Below are 16,862 nucleotides of genomic sequence, written 5' to 3'. Positions count from 1 at the left end.
CAGTGTAGCGCGGGGCATCGCAACGCATACACGCATCGTGTCCTCTATCGCTCTGCTTGACTGCCTCCGGTTGCCTTGTCCGCCTTAAATCGCGAGGCGACAGAGACAGCTCTACAGCCTTAAAGTCAGAGTGGCGGAGCGGGATTCCCCAAGTTAGGGTCACCGCCGGAACGCCTATTTTACACATTCAACTCCCATCAACAGCTTCTTCACCTCCGTTCTCACCAACTCTGATCTCTCAACCATCCCCGGACGACAGCCGCGACTACTGCCGAAAATAACGTCACATCGCATACAAAGACAGGCTACTCGAGGTCCAGAACCGCAGACACAAAGGGCGGAACCAGACAAAGACGCAGATTCGAATGCAGTTCTAGAGCGTGACCCGGCCTCAGAAGCAAGTAAACGTTGGTGCAGCGAGCGCAGGCCGTGAACCCGGCTTTATTCCACCACCTCAGCAGCTCGGGTTTACTTTATTAGCCTTGCTCTTACATATCATCGCTCTTCCCCTTACTGTCCCTCTCCTCCTTACTCATCCTTTACATCCACCTTCTTGGTTGACAAGTCGACTCATCACTTCTCCTCCCACCTCATCTCCATATACACCTCAACCCTCCCCTCTCCCCCACCAAAAACGCGCGACATAGGTGGCTTGAATGTGCCTTGCAGGCCACCTGCAGAACCCTGGTCTCCAATCACCATGTCGACTCCCTCTCTGTCCGATGGACAGCTCACACCGACCGATACTGATCCCGATCTCTGTTTCTCTTCTTCCGAGGATGACCAACTATGGCCAACTGCTCAGGACGTGGCTGAAATGGCCATAATGATCCACGGCAGTGCTGTACCTCTATCATGGTCTCGAGAAACTCTCAAAAGGCTTCCCCCAGGGACTCGGCCATTGAGGCTTGTTGGCGAGGGTGCCGCCAACGTTGTCTTTGAGCTGGACATCCCCGAAGGATTCTCCTGGGCCCACGAATTTAAAGGTACAACCTCCGCATCTCCGCTCAGTCACTCCAGACTAACTCGTGTCTAGGCTGGCTCCTTCGTGTTGCCAAGGCCCCAACTAATGGTCAGCCTGCCAGATTCAACTACCTCAAGCAGCAGGAGTTTTACGCAAAACAAATCACACCCTTTCTTAAGACTCACGCCATTCAACAACAGCTCGTTGTTCTCCGCAACTCGAACATTATTCCCAAGCTCAACGCCTTTCTTCTTTCAATAGACCATGAACGCAAAGAGAAGTTCAGGGGGTCCTTCCTCTCCGAGTCTAACTGGGGTCTTTTGGTTGAAGATATGAGGGTGGCCGGTAAGTTGCTCGACTCATGGGCATACCTGTGGCTCATTCTGACCCGCATACAGATCCCAAGAATAGCATTCTTGTCGAGTTCAAGCCCAAGTGGCTCAACCAATCACCAAGCGCCCCTCGAAATGCCATACGATGTCGGCAATGTGCCATGGAACTCTTCAACTTCCTCCGAGACCCAAACCCTTCAAGACACATCCCAGAGCGAAAGCCTTGTCCTCTCACACTCGCAAACCCCGACGCCCCTGACGCCATCAGCTCACCCTTTCGATTCGCCCCGAAGCTGGCTTCCATGGCTGACAACCCAATCGTACGGGAACTCTTGGCTAAGACTGCTGACCACCAAGTACTCCGCGACCTGAGGTGGCTTCAGAACTTTGCCGACTCGGACGGACCTTTGAATGCGAAAAAGGACGACCCTATGTTTAGCCTGGCCATGACAGTTCGAGACTGCACTTGCTTTGTGCAGATGAATCTTGGTCCTGGTGTCGCCCCCGAACAGAGGCTTCGAGTCCGGCTTGGCGACTTTGATCTCAAGGATACCGACATGAAGTTCAGACGGTGGACCTCAGCCGAGCATGATCTCATCGACTCGGCCTGCTACACAGCCGACTGGATCTTGTGTAACGACAGATACTACCATCCACCTACCAGGTGCCTCCTGGAGTGGACCCGCCGGGATCTCGACTCTGTCAACACCATCGGCATCAAGGCCAAGGATGCGCATACCCATACCAGCAAGGGGATGCACTTTCCCGTCGAGAAACTGGCCTCGCGTGCCGATCTTTATTGGATGACGTCCAACCCGACCAAGCTCAAGGCGCTGCTGGAGCCGTACAGGAAGGACAAACCCAAGACGGCAGTGTGTCCATTCCGAAAGGAGCCTCCGTGAGTCTTACACGTCACAATTTGTGAGCAGGACCCCTGCTAACACGCTGCAGGAATCTCCGAAAGTGGTTGTCGAGAAACCCCTAGGCGGCCACCACGTGAGACGTCAGGCCAGGGCTCCACGGACCGAGGCGAGGCGCAAGGCGAGGCCTTTTTTCTCTTTCTATTTTTACCTCCTTTTGTTTTGGGTTGCATCATAGCGACGGCGGTCTTTACATGGCGTGGGTAACGGTTCGGAGGCATCATCAGGAAGCATCATCACGGGGCGGCATCGGCATCGGCATTATTGGGAGGCAGCATCATCAAAGAGGCGGGCGTTGGGGTTTACGGTAGCATTTTACCCGGGTTGATATATGATACGCGGTTGGGTGGGTGGGTGGTTGGTTGGTCGGTTGGCTGCATCCAATACCAGAGCGTACCTGGCCTAGGTTCAATGCTCAATACAATATCTATCGTTTATTCATCATGACTATCTGTCTTGTGTCATCAACTTAAACGCCAGCAAAACTCCCTGTCTGTCTAACCCATGTCATGTCGCTAAATATCAGCTATCGTAAAACTCAACAAGCTACCAATCGATAACCCTGCAACGAGGCACAAGCCCATGAAGCCGCCGGCAACTTCACGCTCACCCTCGTCCACCCACTCACCCGACGCCATCATAAAGCTCGAGCCAAGCCAGCCATTGGTCACACCAAAGGCCAGCTGGACGATAAAGAGATAAAAGAAGTCGCTTGAGACAATGGCGCCACGACCGCCAATGTTGCAGAGCAGGTAGAGGGGTAGTATGCCGAAGCGGAGAACGGCGAGGCTGAACAGGGCAAATGGCCGGTGCTGCAGGGTGAAGGGCATCATGGTTGCGATGCGGCCGCCAAGGTCACCGAGATTCCAAAAGAAGAATCCAAGCGGGATAAAGGCATTGGGTTGGAAGAGAGGACCGGAGCCCTCTTTGACGGAGTGGATCTTTGTTGTGAAGACAGGCATGAACATGGTCGCGATAAAGGTGAGGGCCACACCAATGGCAAGCCAGTGAAGCTTCTGGAAGAGGCGCCAGAGAGAGGTAACCTTGCGCGAGGCACGCTCAGCTTCCTCAACACTGTGCATGGATTCGGCCATTTGCTCGATCATGCGGTTCTCAATGATGTGGTTGTGCCGGCGGACCAGAGGGATGAAAGACAACAGAGCGGCTACCGACACAGCTACAGCTGTGAGGAAGTAGACAAAAGCGGAAGCCTGTCCATCCTCCGCAGAAGGACCTTCATTCTGCTCCTTTTCGGCGGGAGGAAAGGCGAGGACGGTGATGACCTGCGCAATTGGGGGAAGCACACCAGCAACACCCTGTCCTGCCATGATGGCCTGCATGTACTCTGGCCGGCCGAAGCTGGCAGCAAAAGCAAAGGCACCATTCTGGATGAGACCGGCGGCTGTGGCGGCGCCTGCAACCATGACGAGGAGGAAGACGAGATACACTACTGGTGATACGCCAAGACCAAGGACGGTGGATGCCGTTAGTAGGGAAAAGGTTATGACGTTGATGATGAGGGCCAGGTTGATCCGGAAGGGGTAGGAAGCCGAGTACTGGATGCTCGTGAGGACAAGCATGGCACCCAGGTTTGTTATGGTGGACACAGTCAGGATCGCAGACTGGAAATTGGCCTGGATCCAAGCATCACCGGCGAAGCGCGAGGCAAAATAAGGCGCCGCAGCCAAAAACATGTTCCTATGATACTTTAGCAACAGAGTTTATAAGCAAGCGTTGAGGGGAATAGACTCACCATGCCCACAGCATGGCAACGCCCAGCAGGGCGAATATGCTGTATTCCATCCATGAAAAGGGCAGGTCATGTTGGCCTTCTAGCTGGGTAGAGCCCTCGAGCGCGGTTGCTTCTTCGGCGCCGTTGAGAGGTTCGTACTCTGAGGCCGAGGACGGTTGACGACCCAACGCCCTTCGAACGCGATCCATGACGTATAGTATTTTCCAACGTCGTTGCTCGTGGGTTTTGTTGGTCCGCGACGCGGCAGTATGAAGTTCTCGAGGTTATCGTAGCCGGTACAGCCGAGACGAGTTTGAGGAGTAGAATATCTTCGGGTCGAGGTTCTTATGCCATGAGAGGTTCTCGTCGCGTTCCGTTCCTCTCAAGCTTGGTGGGTCTAGTCTTGGAACCGGCTCCGGACGAAAGGTCGCCTGACGAGTAGCCTGGTGATAAGCGGCACGTCTGCGTAGTCCGCGATATTCGGAGATGGACCGTGATGGATGGGAGACGGATCGTGGGGGAGGAGGATGATGGCAGCAACTGCCGGGAGATGAGGATCCGGGGAGTACGGAAAGAGTATCGAGATAAGATAGATCGGGTCCGGGGTCGGAAGGGTCCATGTGCCCGACCAAGTCAGCTGGAGGCGGCAGCGGACAGAACGGGACGAGGCGCTAAAAATGGACCTGCTAGGGAACTACCGACAGGGGTTGTTCCTCTGCCTCAAGAGCACAACCATCAACGGATGGAATTCCATGGATAAACCCTTCTCTGATTCAAGTCATGAAAGAATCGGAAAGATCCAAGGACTCGGTGCTACTCCCGAAACACAAGCTCCCGTAATGTGTCATGATAATCTACCATCCTCCCCTTCCCGCCTCAGTCCTACTCGGGACTGTCTCTTCCATAGCGTTACACAACATTCCCCAACGCTACCACATCCCGATAACCCAACCACATGCCCAGGATCACGAGAGTATCTAGCGACATTCTCCCACCGCGAGGCCCTCAACGAGGCATTTTTCGTCTCTTTGCTCAGTCAAGACTAGTTAGAGTCCACTAAGGAGGTAAATCGTCCATACGGGGAACTATCCGTGAGGCCCATTCTGCGACCTCCACGTGATGGATGAGCTATGCGATGCAAGTATGTCATGCAGACTTTGTAAAAACGAGAAGAGCAGGGAGAAAGTTGAGTTCTGACTGTGAGAGACAAGGTCTCATCAGTGTTGTGGAACTTGCTGCTACCCTAGCTGACACTATCATCATGTGAGAGGACTTGACGAAACTGCCTGTTCTATACTGACCACTAAGAACTAACTCAACTACCTAGGCTGGGAGGCAATATTGGACAGGCAAGCAAGCCTGTTATATGTCCACTTTCGTGTCTCCGCATAGGTAAGGGTTGGGCACAGAGAGTAGAAATCTCGTGAAGTCTGCGCATAAAGATCAGCTGAGTAACTGGAAGGGATGAGTCATTCCCTGGGTAGTTGGACCTCCATAGAAGAGAAGTACCTCGAGCCTGATCGGTTATTAAGCTGATACACCCCGTCAATCCTTATTGTTAGTGTCGAGAGTGTTCGGTCTTTCGAACAGCCCGTGGATATTGGCCACATCGTAGAGGTAATCTGATGAAGCTATCTCGCAGAAGGCCCTCTTTTGGGCGGTACAAGGTAACTCATTAGATGCAACGCGCGGTTTTCTTTGCTCAGTGCAGCCAGACTTTCTTTCCAAAGGACGTTCGGGTGCCAGATCACTTGTCTCACGGCCTCCTCCGGAATGCCATAGCAGACATAGCCATGATATGGGCACCCCAACATGGAAAAATATACTTCATGGACTCGGTGGAAATCAAGCGCCCTGGGAGGAAGTTTTGCATTTACAAGGATAGTCAGCTTCACCTTGGTATGTAACTCCGGGTGAGGATTGGATCAAGGGACTTGCCCAAAAGGTGTGTGTGATAGGGCTGGCAGCCTATTTAGCTATGGTCTTATTTGATGAGTGACTTGTAGTTGAATGGCTGGGCCCTAAGGTCAATGGCGCCTCAATCGGATTGCTCGCTGCGACTGTGAGCCGCCTCAGTCCTGACAACGATGCCAAGGCCATCATCATTCAGGACAAGACCGAGGAGATCTGTCAAAGAGATGGGGAAATTCGCCAGCGAGACCTGAGAACCCGTCAACGCGAGTTAATAATCCGTCAATAGGAGCAAAGAATTCGATAGTAGCAGAAGGGTATAAATAGAGGGGCAAAACATGTCTTCTTCTCGAGGGCGTTGTTCCACATGCGTTCCGCAAGACGATCGACACACATCCTCCGGTGTCAGGGTTTCTTTTGAATTGGGTGATTGGCTAGGTGCGAGAACTGGACTTTTCCCTTTAGTTTGCTCCCAAGGATATCGCTAGGGCTCGTCAAGTTTCACACTGCTTCTGTTGTTAGCCGTTACAAAGACCCTCCGGGGAGCACCAACAAGATAGAACGCTCCATCTATCCCTTGCCCTTCTCCCGTCCCTTCCACATGCCAAGCATTCATTTACATCAAGCCATAAGAGTAATCGCCATGACTGCCGTTGACATGCATCATGGCACCAACGTCGAGCAGCTATGATAGATGAGTTTCTAAAGAGATAATCCCCAACCCTACAAACCCAGGATGTCCCCTGAAGCACATTTGAAAGGCCAGAAAGTCCTACAATGTACCTGACCAATGTTTCCAACTAAGCTTGGCTCAAAGCTGAGTATAAGTGTCTTTCGTGTTGTGAACTCATGTTATCCTGCCTGAGGAGTAGGTAGCCGGCATCCTGATTTTGCTGTTAAGCGTACTTTAAGTTAGCCATCCCTACTAAATCCTTACTAAAACATATACATCACTTTAGCAAATAACAGTCTTAACATAGAAGAAGATTACCTAAAATGAACTAAAGCTTTGCTATAGTTTCTTGTAATAATCTATTGAGTCTTATTTTAATATCCGCTCCCGTCTCAATCTACCTGTAAACTCTCTAATAGCCCAACATCTCCTCGCGCCTTGCTGATTTCACAACTCCACACCTCTCCGGTCCTGGATGTTGACAACAAATCCTAGCTGCCCTGGCTGGTGGTGCAGTCCACTCACCAAATCTGAAGCAAAATCATCTTCGTGGCTGTGGTTCACGGTCAACATTGTTGGCGGCGTCTCACCCAAACTGTCGTGAAGGGTGTTCATCTCCATGACACAGGCAATCCTCTGCTCTTCAATGTTCCCCTCGAGCGTTGAAACCAGCGTTCTGGAGTTGGATGTGTTGCCTCGATGTGGATACACCAACCCGTCTATTCTGACAGCGATCTTACCTCGCATCTCCCTTCTGAGAACCGCCAAATTTTCTGGCATAGTCAAGAGTCGATTGGCCTAGCACTCTCCTTCTAACACCCACATGTCTCAATTTCGCTTGGGCGATTCCGCTCCAGGGGAATGTCTGATCTGCAGAAGAGGAGCTGGTCACTTCGCCCATCGAGATCCTCAGTTGTTCGTTGAAGCGCCCAACAAGCAGCCATGATCTCACAGGGGGAGAGCGGGCCACAGATAGGACATCAACGGATCCACGGCAGCCGATGTAGCTCGTTGCTGCTCCTCTCCGAACCAAAAACTTGACAGCCCCAAGCCTGCCACAGGCGCTGGCTATCATGAGAGCTGAGCCGAAAGGACATCCTTCAAAGTCGATTTCCGCATCCAGAGACAAGCAGTTTTCCATTCTGGTGATTAGATCCTGTGAGGCTGCTCTGCAGAGAGGGCTCCATCCACGATCCGGCTCGAGATTGAGCCATCTTTTTAATGATTCGCGATGAAACCGACGCTGCAGTTGGCGAAAAGTCTTGCTGAGGAAGGGCAGCCTTCTGAAACTCCGGCGGGTCTCCGCGTGCCACGCAAAAGGGCCCATATCTTCAAGTGAGAATTCCGAGTTGAGAATGAAGCTCTGACCAACGCTTGTTCTCTGAAACAGATCCATGAGGGCGCCATCCTCACGCCGGTGCACGAAAGAGGCAAGGCCATTGGTTTCCAGGGCCAGGACTGACATTAAGTACTCTTGAGGTATGTATCTTAGCAAAATATCTGAGGGACGCTCTAGAAAATCTGAGACTTGAAGTCTCAAGTATTCCGGGGCATCGTTGAGGCAGATGTTGGTCAAGTTGGCGAGCTGAGCCCCCCAACGGAAATGCAGTCTGAGGGTGGTGTTTGTGAGGACGGGAGCTGGCGATGCTCCCGAATTGATGAGAAACGTAGCCATCTCTTTGCTGAGAGCTTCATCCAGTGGGCTTTCCCCATTTTCATCGATGGAATCGACGTTTGCCCCATACTGGACCAGAAGTTCGGCAATTGTTGTAGATCCGTGTCCTACCGCCCAATGCAACGCCGTCGTGATCTTCAGCTCGTTGTTCGGCATCCGATATAAAACGAGGTGACTTAATATCTGGACGACGACCTTTTCAGACGGAACTTGGTTCATCTGGCTAGAGGGGTTGTCAGTCGATTTGATAGACGCAATAGGGTCTTTCCCACCCACCCAATCCTGTCCGAGTTCTCGACCAAATGCCCTAGTATAAGCCGTACACCCTCTTCGTTTCTTGCAACTACAGCGGAAAAAAGTGGCAGGGAAACTTTACCCATGCTATTTTCTTCCTCAAGGTGGCGAGAGAGGAGCGATGGGAGGATTGAAACAAGCTCACGTCTACCCGAGGCGTAGTCCAACGCGCCATTATAGAAGTGGTTCTCTCGGACAAAGGGAACTAACGTGCTCGCCTTGCGCTCGATGAAAAGTTGGGCTATACCTTCTCGACCTTTGATCAAGGCATATGATAAGGGAGAGCAAAAACCAGTGCCAAGGATGCCCTCGTCGAGCGGGCAGCCATCGTCAAGACCAGCCCTGCATGCGGTGAGATTACCGGCTTCAATAGCTTCCTTCATTCTTTTGCGCCGAGCCCTTAACTCACCACGGATTATCTTGGCCTGCTGTTCTGAGTGGTTGGGATCCTGGAATGCTCCATCAAGGAATTGGACGATGTTGTGGTGGCCTCGAGATTCGGCGTACATTCTTGGGCTACTCCCGTCGACATCAATCGAGTTTGAAGCGCCTTGTCTTACCAAGGCCCTTACAGCCTCTAATTTTCCGTAAAAAGCCGCGAAATGAAGCGGAGTGACGTTTTTGGTGGTCATGACGTTGACCCCTGAGTCCTTCGACACGAGATAGTCGATGATATCTGCACTGCCATTTAGTGCAGCAAAGTGCAAAGGGGTAAGGGCACCAGATGCGGCTGTTTCAGGCCCGATAAGTCCTTCTTCGATGAAGAACTTGGTGCATTCCAGATGGCCAAGATGGCAAGCATGATGAAGATTGGTTCCTTCCCAGTAAAGTCCATTCACTTTCCAGCGATACAACCTCGTCCAATCGATCTTGCCCTGATTTGCCCGTGAATAGCCAAGTATGGCTTTCAGAAATGCCACATTGTCTAGCATCGTCGCAAAGTAAACTGCATCGGAAACGTTGCCAAGCGAAGGGTCAACACCCATCTCAAAAAGAGAGGTTGCACAGTAGAATGAATTTGCCCACACATGATGTGCAATTGGCGGCCATCGTCTCCTGGGGTCTAACAATGGGTTCATCACATTGATGTCTGCCCCCTTTGCGACAAGCTCTCTGATAAGCCAGCCAAGGCCTGGCTCATCTGATGAAGAGGCGACTCGATGCAGCAAACTGAATCCCTCTTGACCAGGGGAAAAGTCCCTCAGTCTCTCCGAGTTAGAATGATCCAAAAGGGACTGAAGGAAAGCTTTGCCGCTGTCGGTTTCGCACAGTTCCACCACCAACGGTGGTGTACATGCATGCTCAATGGCTGTGATTCCGCCTTCTCGCCGATGGACATCTAGTCCATGTCTGAGCAAGCACTGAGCACGGGTAAACTCGCTATCTTCAACAGCTTGCTTGAAAAAGCGTACCACGATTTCTCTCTCCGGATCCCAGAACCGTGAAGCGAGTATTGCCTTGTTGAGCGTGTCATCCGACACAATTTCCGTAATGTAGTTGAACCAGTCACTGGCCTGAGTCAAAGCTGATAGCAAAGGATAGAGGCCGCATTGCCCAACTGCATCCTCGAATGCCTCCATGGCTCCACAGGACAAGAGGTCTGCCCATATTCTATCCAACAACTCGCCAACCTCCCCCAAAAAAGATATCTTTTTCTTCGTCCCAATACTCAACTTGCAGTAGAAGTTCACATGCGAACTCCCATGGTGTGGTTCCTTGGTCGCTCAATTTGAAAGTGTCAGAGGAGGTGAGAACTTGGATGACATCCTTCATGTTTTCGGGGCACTCCCCGGCCCAGAGGATTGCCTCAAGATATGTCTCAAGAGGCAATCTGCCTTCGAATCTGACAGCGCATGCGCTTGGATAGCTTTTCTTCAACGTTTCTGCCCACTCAATAGAAGTCTCAGGCCCAAGCTCATGCAATGGCGTGGCTTGCCCGGGTATCAAAGCGTCCAGTTCAAGTCCCAATTCCTTCAGCTTTTCAAACACTTTCTTTGAAGCAAACTTGAATACCGTTGGGAACAGAGGGTCGTGCTGAAGCCAAAATCTTGGTACTTGGTTGCAGTAATCAATAAACATGAGGGCTCTCCGCTCGCACTTCTCGCGGTCTTTCTTGGTGGCATGTTTCTGATGCGACAGGGCCATCATCAAAGGTGTTTGTCCAGCTTTGTTCCGTGTCAACAATGCCTTCCAGGTGTCATTTTTGCTCAAGTTGAAAAGCACATCCAGGAATGAAGTCGCCCACATGATCTTTTGGGCGCTGTAGTGCCAGAGATTGTTCCCATCTCCATCTTCGGTGAGCAGAGAGACATTGAACCCGACAAGAAGTCTGAGGGTCCTTCCATCTCCATGACAGCAACAGTGATGTATCGCCATCCGCCCGTGGTCATCTTTTCTGCAAGGGTCGCACCCTAACGCTAGGAGCTGATCGGCGCAGGCAACGGAATCATTTCGAGCAGCGAAGTGTAAGAGGGTTCCGTGAAAGTCATCGCAAGAGTAAGAGCTGTGGGCATTGATACGTTCATCTTTCAGGTAGGACCGTAGGGTGTTAACATCATCATTTTGAATTGAGACAACAGTCCTCTCGATCAAGGCATCCTTGGAGAGAGAGATCCGGCTGTCAACATGATCTGGGTTGCCGGTGAATGACAAGTTCAACTTGAGACTCGCTGACCACAGGGCTTTCCCAAGCTTGAGGCCCCAATCGTACCTGTACGCACAGGAGCGTTTGAGATACTGAATCAGGTCCAAGAGAGGAGTTTCCAGTTCACGAGGGTAATCAGTCCGGGTCCAAGTCCTCAAGTAAGCCTCGAAGTTATCTATCTCGGAGTCTGTCGGGTTGATGCATTGCCCTAGTAGCTGGATGGTTGGACCAAAATCCTTAACGAGACAGTCAATGATTGACGTGGTGAAAAATAGTGGCCGGCTCATGTAAAGCTCGGAAAGCTTCGCAAAGGATGCTCCGGCTTCAATGAGGCAACTGATTGTGCGGTTCCGACGAGAGGAGCAGGGTAAAAGATCCCTGATAAGAGATAATTGGCAGTCGTGGAAATCAACTGTTTCATCCTTCAAGGCCAAGAGTGACACCCCAGCGAGGAAAAGTGGTGTGCCCATCTCGCACCCTTCGTTGACGTTGGCGCCCTCTTCAACAAGGAATGAGCAGATTTCTGGTAGATTCAACGCAGCTGCAACGTGCAAGGGCCGTAACTTCTGATCAAGGGCAAGCTCACGAAGACGGAGGAGGCTTTCCGAGAAGAGTGTTGAGCCTTTCTTATCCTCGTCGTAGAGAAAACGAGATATCATCCCTAAAAAGGACTCAACCCAGCCACGAAAGTTCCGGGTCACCGAGGGACGAAACAGAGACCTGAATTCATCTAGCAAGGAGTCATCCAGTCCTTCCCTTGTAAGTTTTGGCCACTGGAAGGTTGCCTCGCGGTAGAAGGGGTAGGATTAAAGCTGGTCCTCTCTGAACTGATCCCATTCAGTAGAACATGGAGGAATGTAGTTGAAATTGTCCAGCTGCAGAAATCTGAGGCATTGCGTGGCAAGTACTTTACAGTCTGTTTGTCTGGAGAGTCTATACGCCTCCAAGCCGGGGATTTTCGACAGGATATCATCTTGGAGGAATTCTAGCACAGAAAAGTGCGCGAACTCCAATGATTTTCCGTCGGGAGACCTTCGTATCAGGCTGCTACAACCTAGAACGATATCTCTCTCCGATACGGTGTTGGTTTCGTCGATGCGCGCGTCTGGGGTTGAGACTGCCTGGCACAGTGCTTTAATGGATAACGGTTCCGGGAAGAAGGCGATGAACTGAAGAGACATCTGCACCATTCGTTGAACACGAATTGGCCGCCTGTTCAGCCGCTCGAGGAGGCGACGGTAGCTATCAGGTAATGTCGGTGGCAGTTCTTTCAGTGCGTTCAGGCGATCAGCATCCGTCGCAAACTCGCAGAGGTAGTCGAGTTGGCAAACAACCCATCGAAACCTTGGTTCAGGCGTCAAAAGGTCAGGATCAACCAATATGCGTTGGAAAAGATGACTCACATTCCGTTGGCCCGCGTGATAAGCTCCTCAACAATCTCGTCCTTAATCTTCAAGTTGCTGAGCTTGAGTCTGCTGGTCTGAATCCTATGTTCCATTTCGGCTCGAACGAATAGCTCAATGTCTTCTTTGTGAGCCTCAATGGAAATCTCTTCAAACTCTTCGTGAAGCCATGTGCGGATGTTGAGCTCGTCACGACTAAACAAGGCGAGACTGGTGCTGGTGGTGCTCACGGCCAACTCTGAAATGCTCTCGAGCACAGAGTCGGTGTTTTCGCCGCACTCGTCAAGTCCATCAATGATGACAGTGACCTGCTTGAACAGCTGAGACATCTTTGCGACGACTGTTCTGAGTTCATCTACATCTGCCACCCTGTCCAGCGCTCGAGCCGGATGAAGTTCTTTGTAGTAATCCTGGAGCAGGTCGAAGGCGTCATCATTTTGCCGGGCGATCTGCGATGCAATAGCACCGATGATGTTTACAGGTGCAAGGGTAGACGGGTTCTTGTAGTCGCAGAAAAAGAATGCAACGGCAGTGTCAGGTGACCTGATGGAAAGGGCTTCTTGGATAACGGCCCCAGCAAGAACGGTCTTGCCGCCCCCTGGGATGCCATTGAGCCACAGTCTTGAGCCAGGTGTATCCAACCACGCCCTGAAGGCATGAGACAAGGTCAACCAGCTGCCTGTGGTAGGATGTCGTAGTTTGATACTCTGAGAAAGGTTGGTTTTTGGGTTGGCCTCGGGCTTCATGAAGAAGTTAAGGACGAGTCTCTTTCTGACATCCACCTCGTCCCTCTCCAGAATGCGAGTTATATTGTCCAGCTTTTTGTCGAGTTTTCTGTCAAGATCTGCTTGGTTTGTGAGGTAGATCTGTAGTTTACGCATCGTGTCGGCTGTGGTGGCCAGAGTGAGTGTCTCTTTGCAGCGAGAGATGTCGGACAGCAAGTCCTTAGTCTCAGAGGCGGAAAACGGCCACTTCAGTCTTCGGGTGATTCCCTCCCACTTGGCCTTGTTGTCAAAGTCATCTGCAGCTTTCTTCACCCTGTGCCGCAATGTTTCAAGAGTCTGTTTGCAGTGGGTGAGATGCTGCATCCTGAGAGTTGGCTCAAAGGAAGCCTCGGCCTCCAGCTCGCTTGCAAGGGCGTGGAGGCTTCTCAGAACTGCAGAGAGGCCATTAATTTCGGTGGAAAGGGATTCGATTTCCTTCTTGGCGCCGACTGCGCCGCGGGCGTATTTGAAGATATATCTGAATACCGTGTCGGCAAGGCTCATGAGACCAGCAATGCTGGCCGCCATGGAAAGTGGCTCGCCCATTGTGACTCAAGGTAGGAATGACCGTGCAGACATCTATAAGCCAATTTAGTCATTAAAACAACTTGTTACCATTGCCAAATTTTCAGTATTACCCGCGTTTCCTGGTTCATGCCACGTTTAAGTAGGTATAGAGCATAGAATTGACTGGGTTGCTTGAGATAGACTCGTGATGAAGCAACAAAGTTTCTGCCGAGAGTAGGGTCGACAAATAAACACCTTAAGTAGGAAATAATGTTAACTAATGATACCCATGGCCTTGGCCGACCTCGAAAATGGGGCGCAGGCCTCCCTTTGCAGATAAAAATACCAAAAAAATATGCAGGCTGGTGAGGCAGATTCCTCGTTGGTTGAGCCTACTGAGGTACCAAATCAGGATGCTCGTTGAACAGTTGAGTATATACCGAAAACAATAATTTAGATTAAGAAATACTGGGTACGCTTCAATCTAGATGTAAAGACATAGACATATGGTATTCGTAATATATCGCGTCTCGTATAGCGCCCAAGTTTCCCCTTGACGCTCATTACTTGGGGTGTGTTTGGCATGGGAGGCGCTTCTCACAGCCTGCCTATGATGTACCCCATTGTGCAGAATAAGGCGTATCAACTAGAGCACAGCCATTCACAATCACAAGGCGTCTGGGAATGCCTCATGCTCCCGCAGTCGGCGAAGCCTCTTTCTTCTCGTTCAGCGGCTTCTGTCCCCAAACCGTTGCCCTGCTCACGTTAGTAAAAGTAGCCACATTATGAAACTGCCCACTTACACTTCAGCATAAGAATGTATCGACTTGTCCCGGAGAGCCTTGCGCGTCTTGGCCAGGAAAACCTGCACCTCAGAAACCTCCCACCCCATGACCTGGGTCAGCAGGAACAGCACGTAGCCTTCGAGGCTGTTCTCGGTGATGAGCAGGTTGTACTGCCCAATCTCCTTCCACTTCTTGTCGGCCGCCCAGCCGCCCGTCGGGAGCTTGAAACGGTGCTCGTTGATGGTCGTGAACCCTGTGTCCTTGAGCCACTGCAAGCTCTGCCCGTCCTCGATGATCTTGAAGCTGCGGCCCATCCTCTCGCCCGCCTTTTGGAAGAGGTCGCCCCAGCCGTTTAGTGGAGAGTCTTCGGGGATACTATTGTCGTCGGAGCGCACGTCGATCGAGTAGTCCAAGTGTTCGAACCAGCCGCCGGGCTTGAGGCAGCGGTATATTTCCTTGTACAGAGCGGGCCAGTCCTTGATGGCGCCCATTAGGACTCGGATGTGGACGTAGTCAAAGTGGTTATCGGGATACGGCCAAGGGAGCTGAGCATCGTCGAGTTCGAACTTGCAATTAGGAGGAACCTACATTTGTTAGCCATTTGGAACGAAATAGATACAAGTCGGCATACCCATGGTGGTTGAATTGGCGAGAGGTCAGTTCCAATCACCTCAGCAGAGGGGAACTGATCGGCAAAGTCGCTACAATTGTTAGCGTCGTCCGAGTACTGTCAAGGGCCCATACATTGCCCAAATGCCAGTTCCTGTTCCGACATCAATGACTCTCTGTGGATTATCTCCAATTGGCGCTAGAAACAGCTTGTTATCCAAGGCCAAGTAAAGCATATGATGGCTGGAAAAGTTAGAAAGCGAACTGCAACCTGTATCTGAACTACGGACCTGAGATCGAGCCCGTCGTTTTGTCTGTCATCATTGGGCCCCCTTCAAATGGTCAGCAATAGCCAGTCATATGGAGGTTAATACCACACCAGTATTCTGTTCCGGTGTTAAAGTTCTGATAGGTTCTGCCGTGGAGCTTGCGGTATTCGAGGATGCTCTCGCTTATCGAAGTGGTGGAGCTTGCGCTGAAGATCGTCAACTCGATATCTTGAACTCAGAGGTCATCCTCACGTATCGGTGCCAACAGAAGAGTCATTGTCGTCGCGTTCGATCCACTCAGGATCCTATCGCCGGTTAGATTCACGTCTACATCCTCATCAACGCATCTATCGGCACGTACAACGTTGAGCTGCTGAGGGCTGGGGGTGCGCTCTGCTTGTGCTTGCTCGGCCATGGTCACAGTTGCAAAGATCTGCGTGTCGAACCCCTCAACAGAGACCCGTCAGGCTGGGAAGACGCCTTTATTATGTGCAGCCGAGGTGGAGCTGGTGGACAGACCTCAGGCGTTGTATGGCTAGGGTCGTCCCATGTGCTTGGCCCAACACCTGTCAAAGGCGGAGATGGACAGGGCCCTTGACGGCTGGGAGGCTTGGCATAAGGAGCTTTATCGGGGAGTCCAGCCTCTAGGCTCTCTGACTGAGTTCTGGAACGGTGCTAGCTCTATCGATGATGAAATCTTGACAGTCTAGCTCGACTGAGGGTGAGAGTTCAATCTTCTAAAACTTGGCGTGCTCACGGGCATCAACCGTGCCGATTTGAACTCCAGAGCCATCAAACCATGCCCATATCTCGTGATCAACAGCCGGACCTGTCAAAGGCGTGGCACTCCAGCGCCGTTGAACCTAAATGCGGGAATTCCCGCAAGCGGTGCGGCGCCAACTTTTGACGACGGCCCCGAGACTGACGGAGACGATCCCGTTAGCAGTGATAGCGCAAGACGGGAATAAGCACGATGGTTCCCCGGGCCGGGGGTGGTGATGGTAGTGGGGACGCTTGAGATTGAATTGCGGCACGAACAAGAGGGGAACCGCGTCAGCTCAGTTGTGGATGATTGCCCTTTCAGTTGTGTGACGGCTGTGTGATTTCTGTCAAGTTGCTTGAAGGCCGGGCCCCTGGTTTCATGGAGCTTTTTTGACTGAGCGGATGATTGCCTTGTTTGGATTGGAAGCTCTAACAGCTGGAGAGATTGCAATGCTCGTGCTCAATCTATGTAGGTTTGTTTGTGTACTGATTCTCCAATACTCGTGTCTCGCCAGTGTCAACCATCTAGCTCCTGGCTGCAGGCAAGGTTTGCTCTTTAACAACTCTATGTTTTGGCAATAAAAGGAAGAATGATCTTGTCAATGAAGCATTTGAAAT

General features: G+C 51.5%; 4 protein-coding genes across 4 annotated transcripts; 1 reads left to right on the top strand and 3 right to left on the bottom strand.

Annotated features, from left to right (window-relative positions):
- Positions 1-700: 700 nt before the first annotated feature.
- Positions 701-2,663, top strand: LRP88_09846 (inositol-pentakisphosphate 2-kinase-domain-containing protein; the record flags this gene model as incomplete). The annotated part of the gene is made up of 4 exons (XM_083246322.1): positions 701-986; positions 1,037-1,309; positions 1,363-2,194; positions 2,609-2,663. The coding sequence occupies 4 exons, from the start codon at positions 701-703 to the stop codon at positions 2,661-2,663; spliced, it is 1,446 nt and encodes a 481-aa protein (XP_083097435.1).
- Positions 2,664-2,731: 68 nt separating this feature from the next.
- On the bottom strand, positions 2,732-4,157 carry LRP88_09845 (nucleoside transmembrane transporter FUN26; the record flags this gene model as incomplete). The annotated part of the gene is made up of 2 exons (XM_083246321.1): positions 2,732-3,914; positions 3,970-4,157. 2 exons carry the CDS (start codon positions 4,155-4,157, stop codon positions 2,732-2,734), a joined length of 1,371 nt encoding a protein of 456 aa, XP_083097434.1.
- Positions 4,158-12,544: 8,387 nt separating this feature from the next.
- On the bottom strand, positions 12,545-13,858 carry LRP88_09844 (uncharacterized protein; the record flags this gene model as incomplete). Its single annotated transcript, XM_083246320.1, has 1 exon — positions 12,545-13,858. One exon carries the CDS (start codon positions 13,856-13,858, stop codon positions 12,545-12,547), a length of 1,314 nt encoding a protein of 437 aa, XP_083097433.1.
- A 650-nt stretch (positions 13,859-14,508) lies between these two features.
- LRP88_09843 (class I SAM-dependent methyltransferase) lies at positions 14,509-15,897 on the bottom strand (the record flags this gene model as incomplete). The annotated part of the gene is made up of 6 exons (XM_083246319.1): positions 14,509-14,575; positions 14,623-15,188; positions 15,236-15,305; positions 15,504-15,545; positions 15,735-15,787; positions 15,844-15,897. The coding sequence occupies 6 exons, from the start codon at positions 15,895-15,897 to the stop codon at positions 14,509-14,511; spliced, it is 852 nt and encodes a 283-aa protein (XP_083097432.1).
- Positions 15,898-16,862: the final 965 nt, after the last annotated feature.

The sequence above is a fragment of the Fusarium phalaenopsidis genome (genome assembly GCF_050370095.1).
Source record: "Fusarium phalaenopsidis strain FUZ10S chromosome Unknown contig_32304, whole genome shotgun sequence".
Classification (NCBI taxonomy): domain Eukaryota; kingdom Fungi; phylum Ascomycota; class Sordariomycetes; order Hypocreales; family Nectriaceae; genus Fusarium; species Fusarium phalaenopsidis.
The sequence above is the reverse complement of the archived record's forward strand: the minus strand, read 5'-3'. Positions and strand labels throughout refer to the sequence as shown.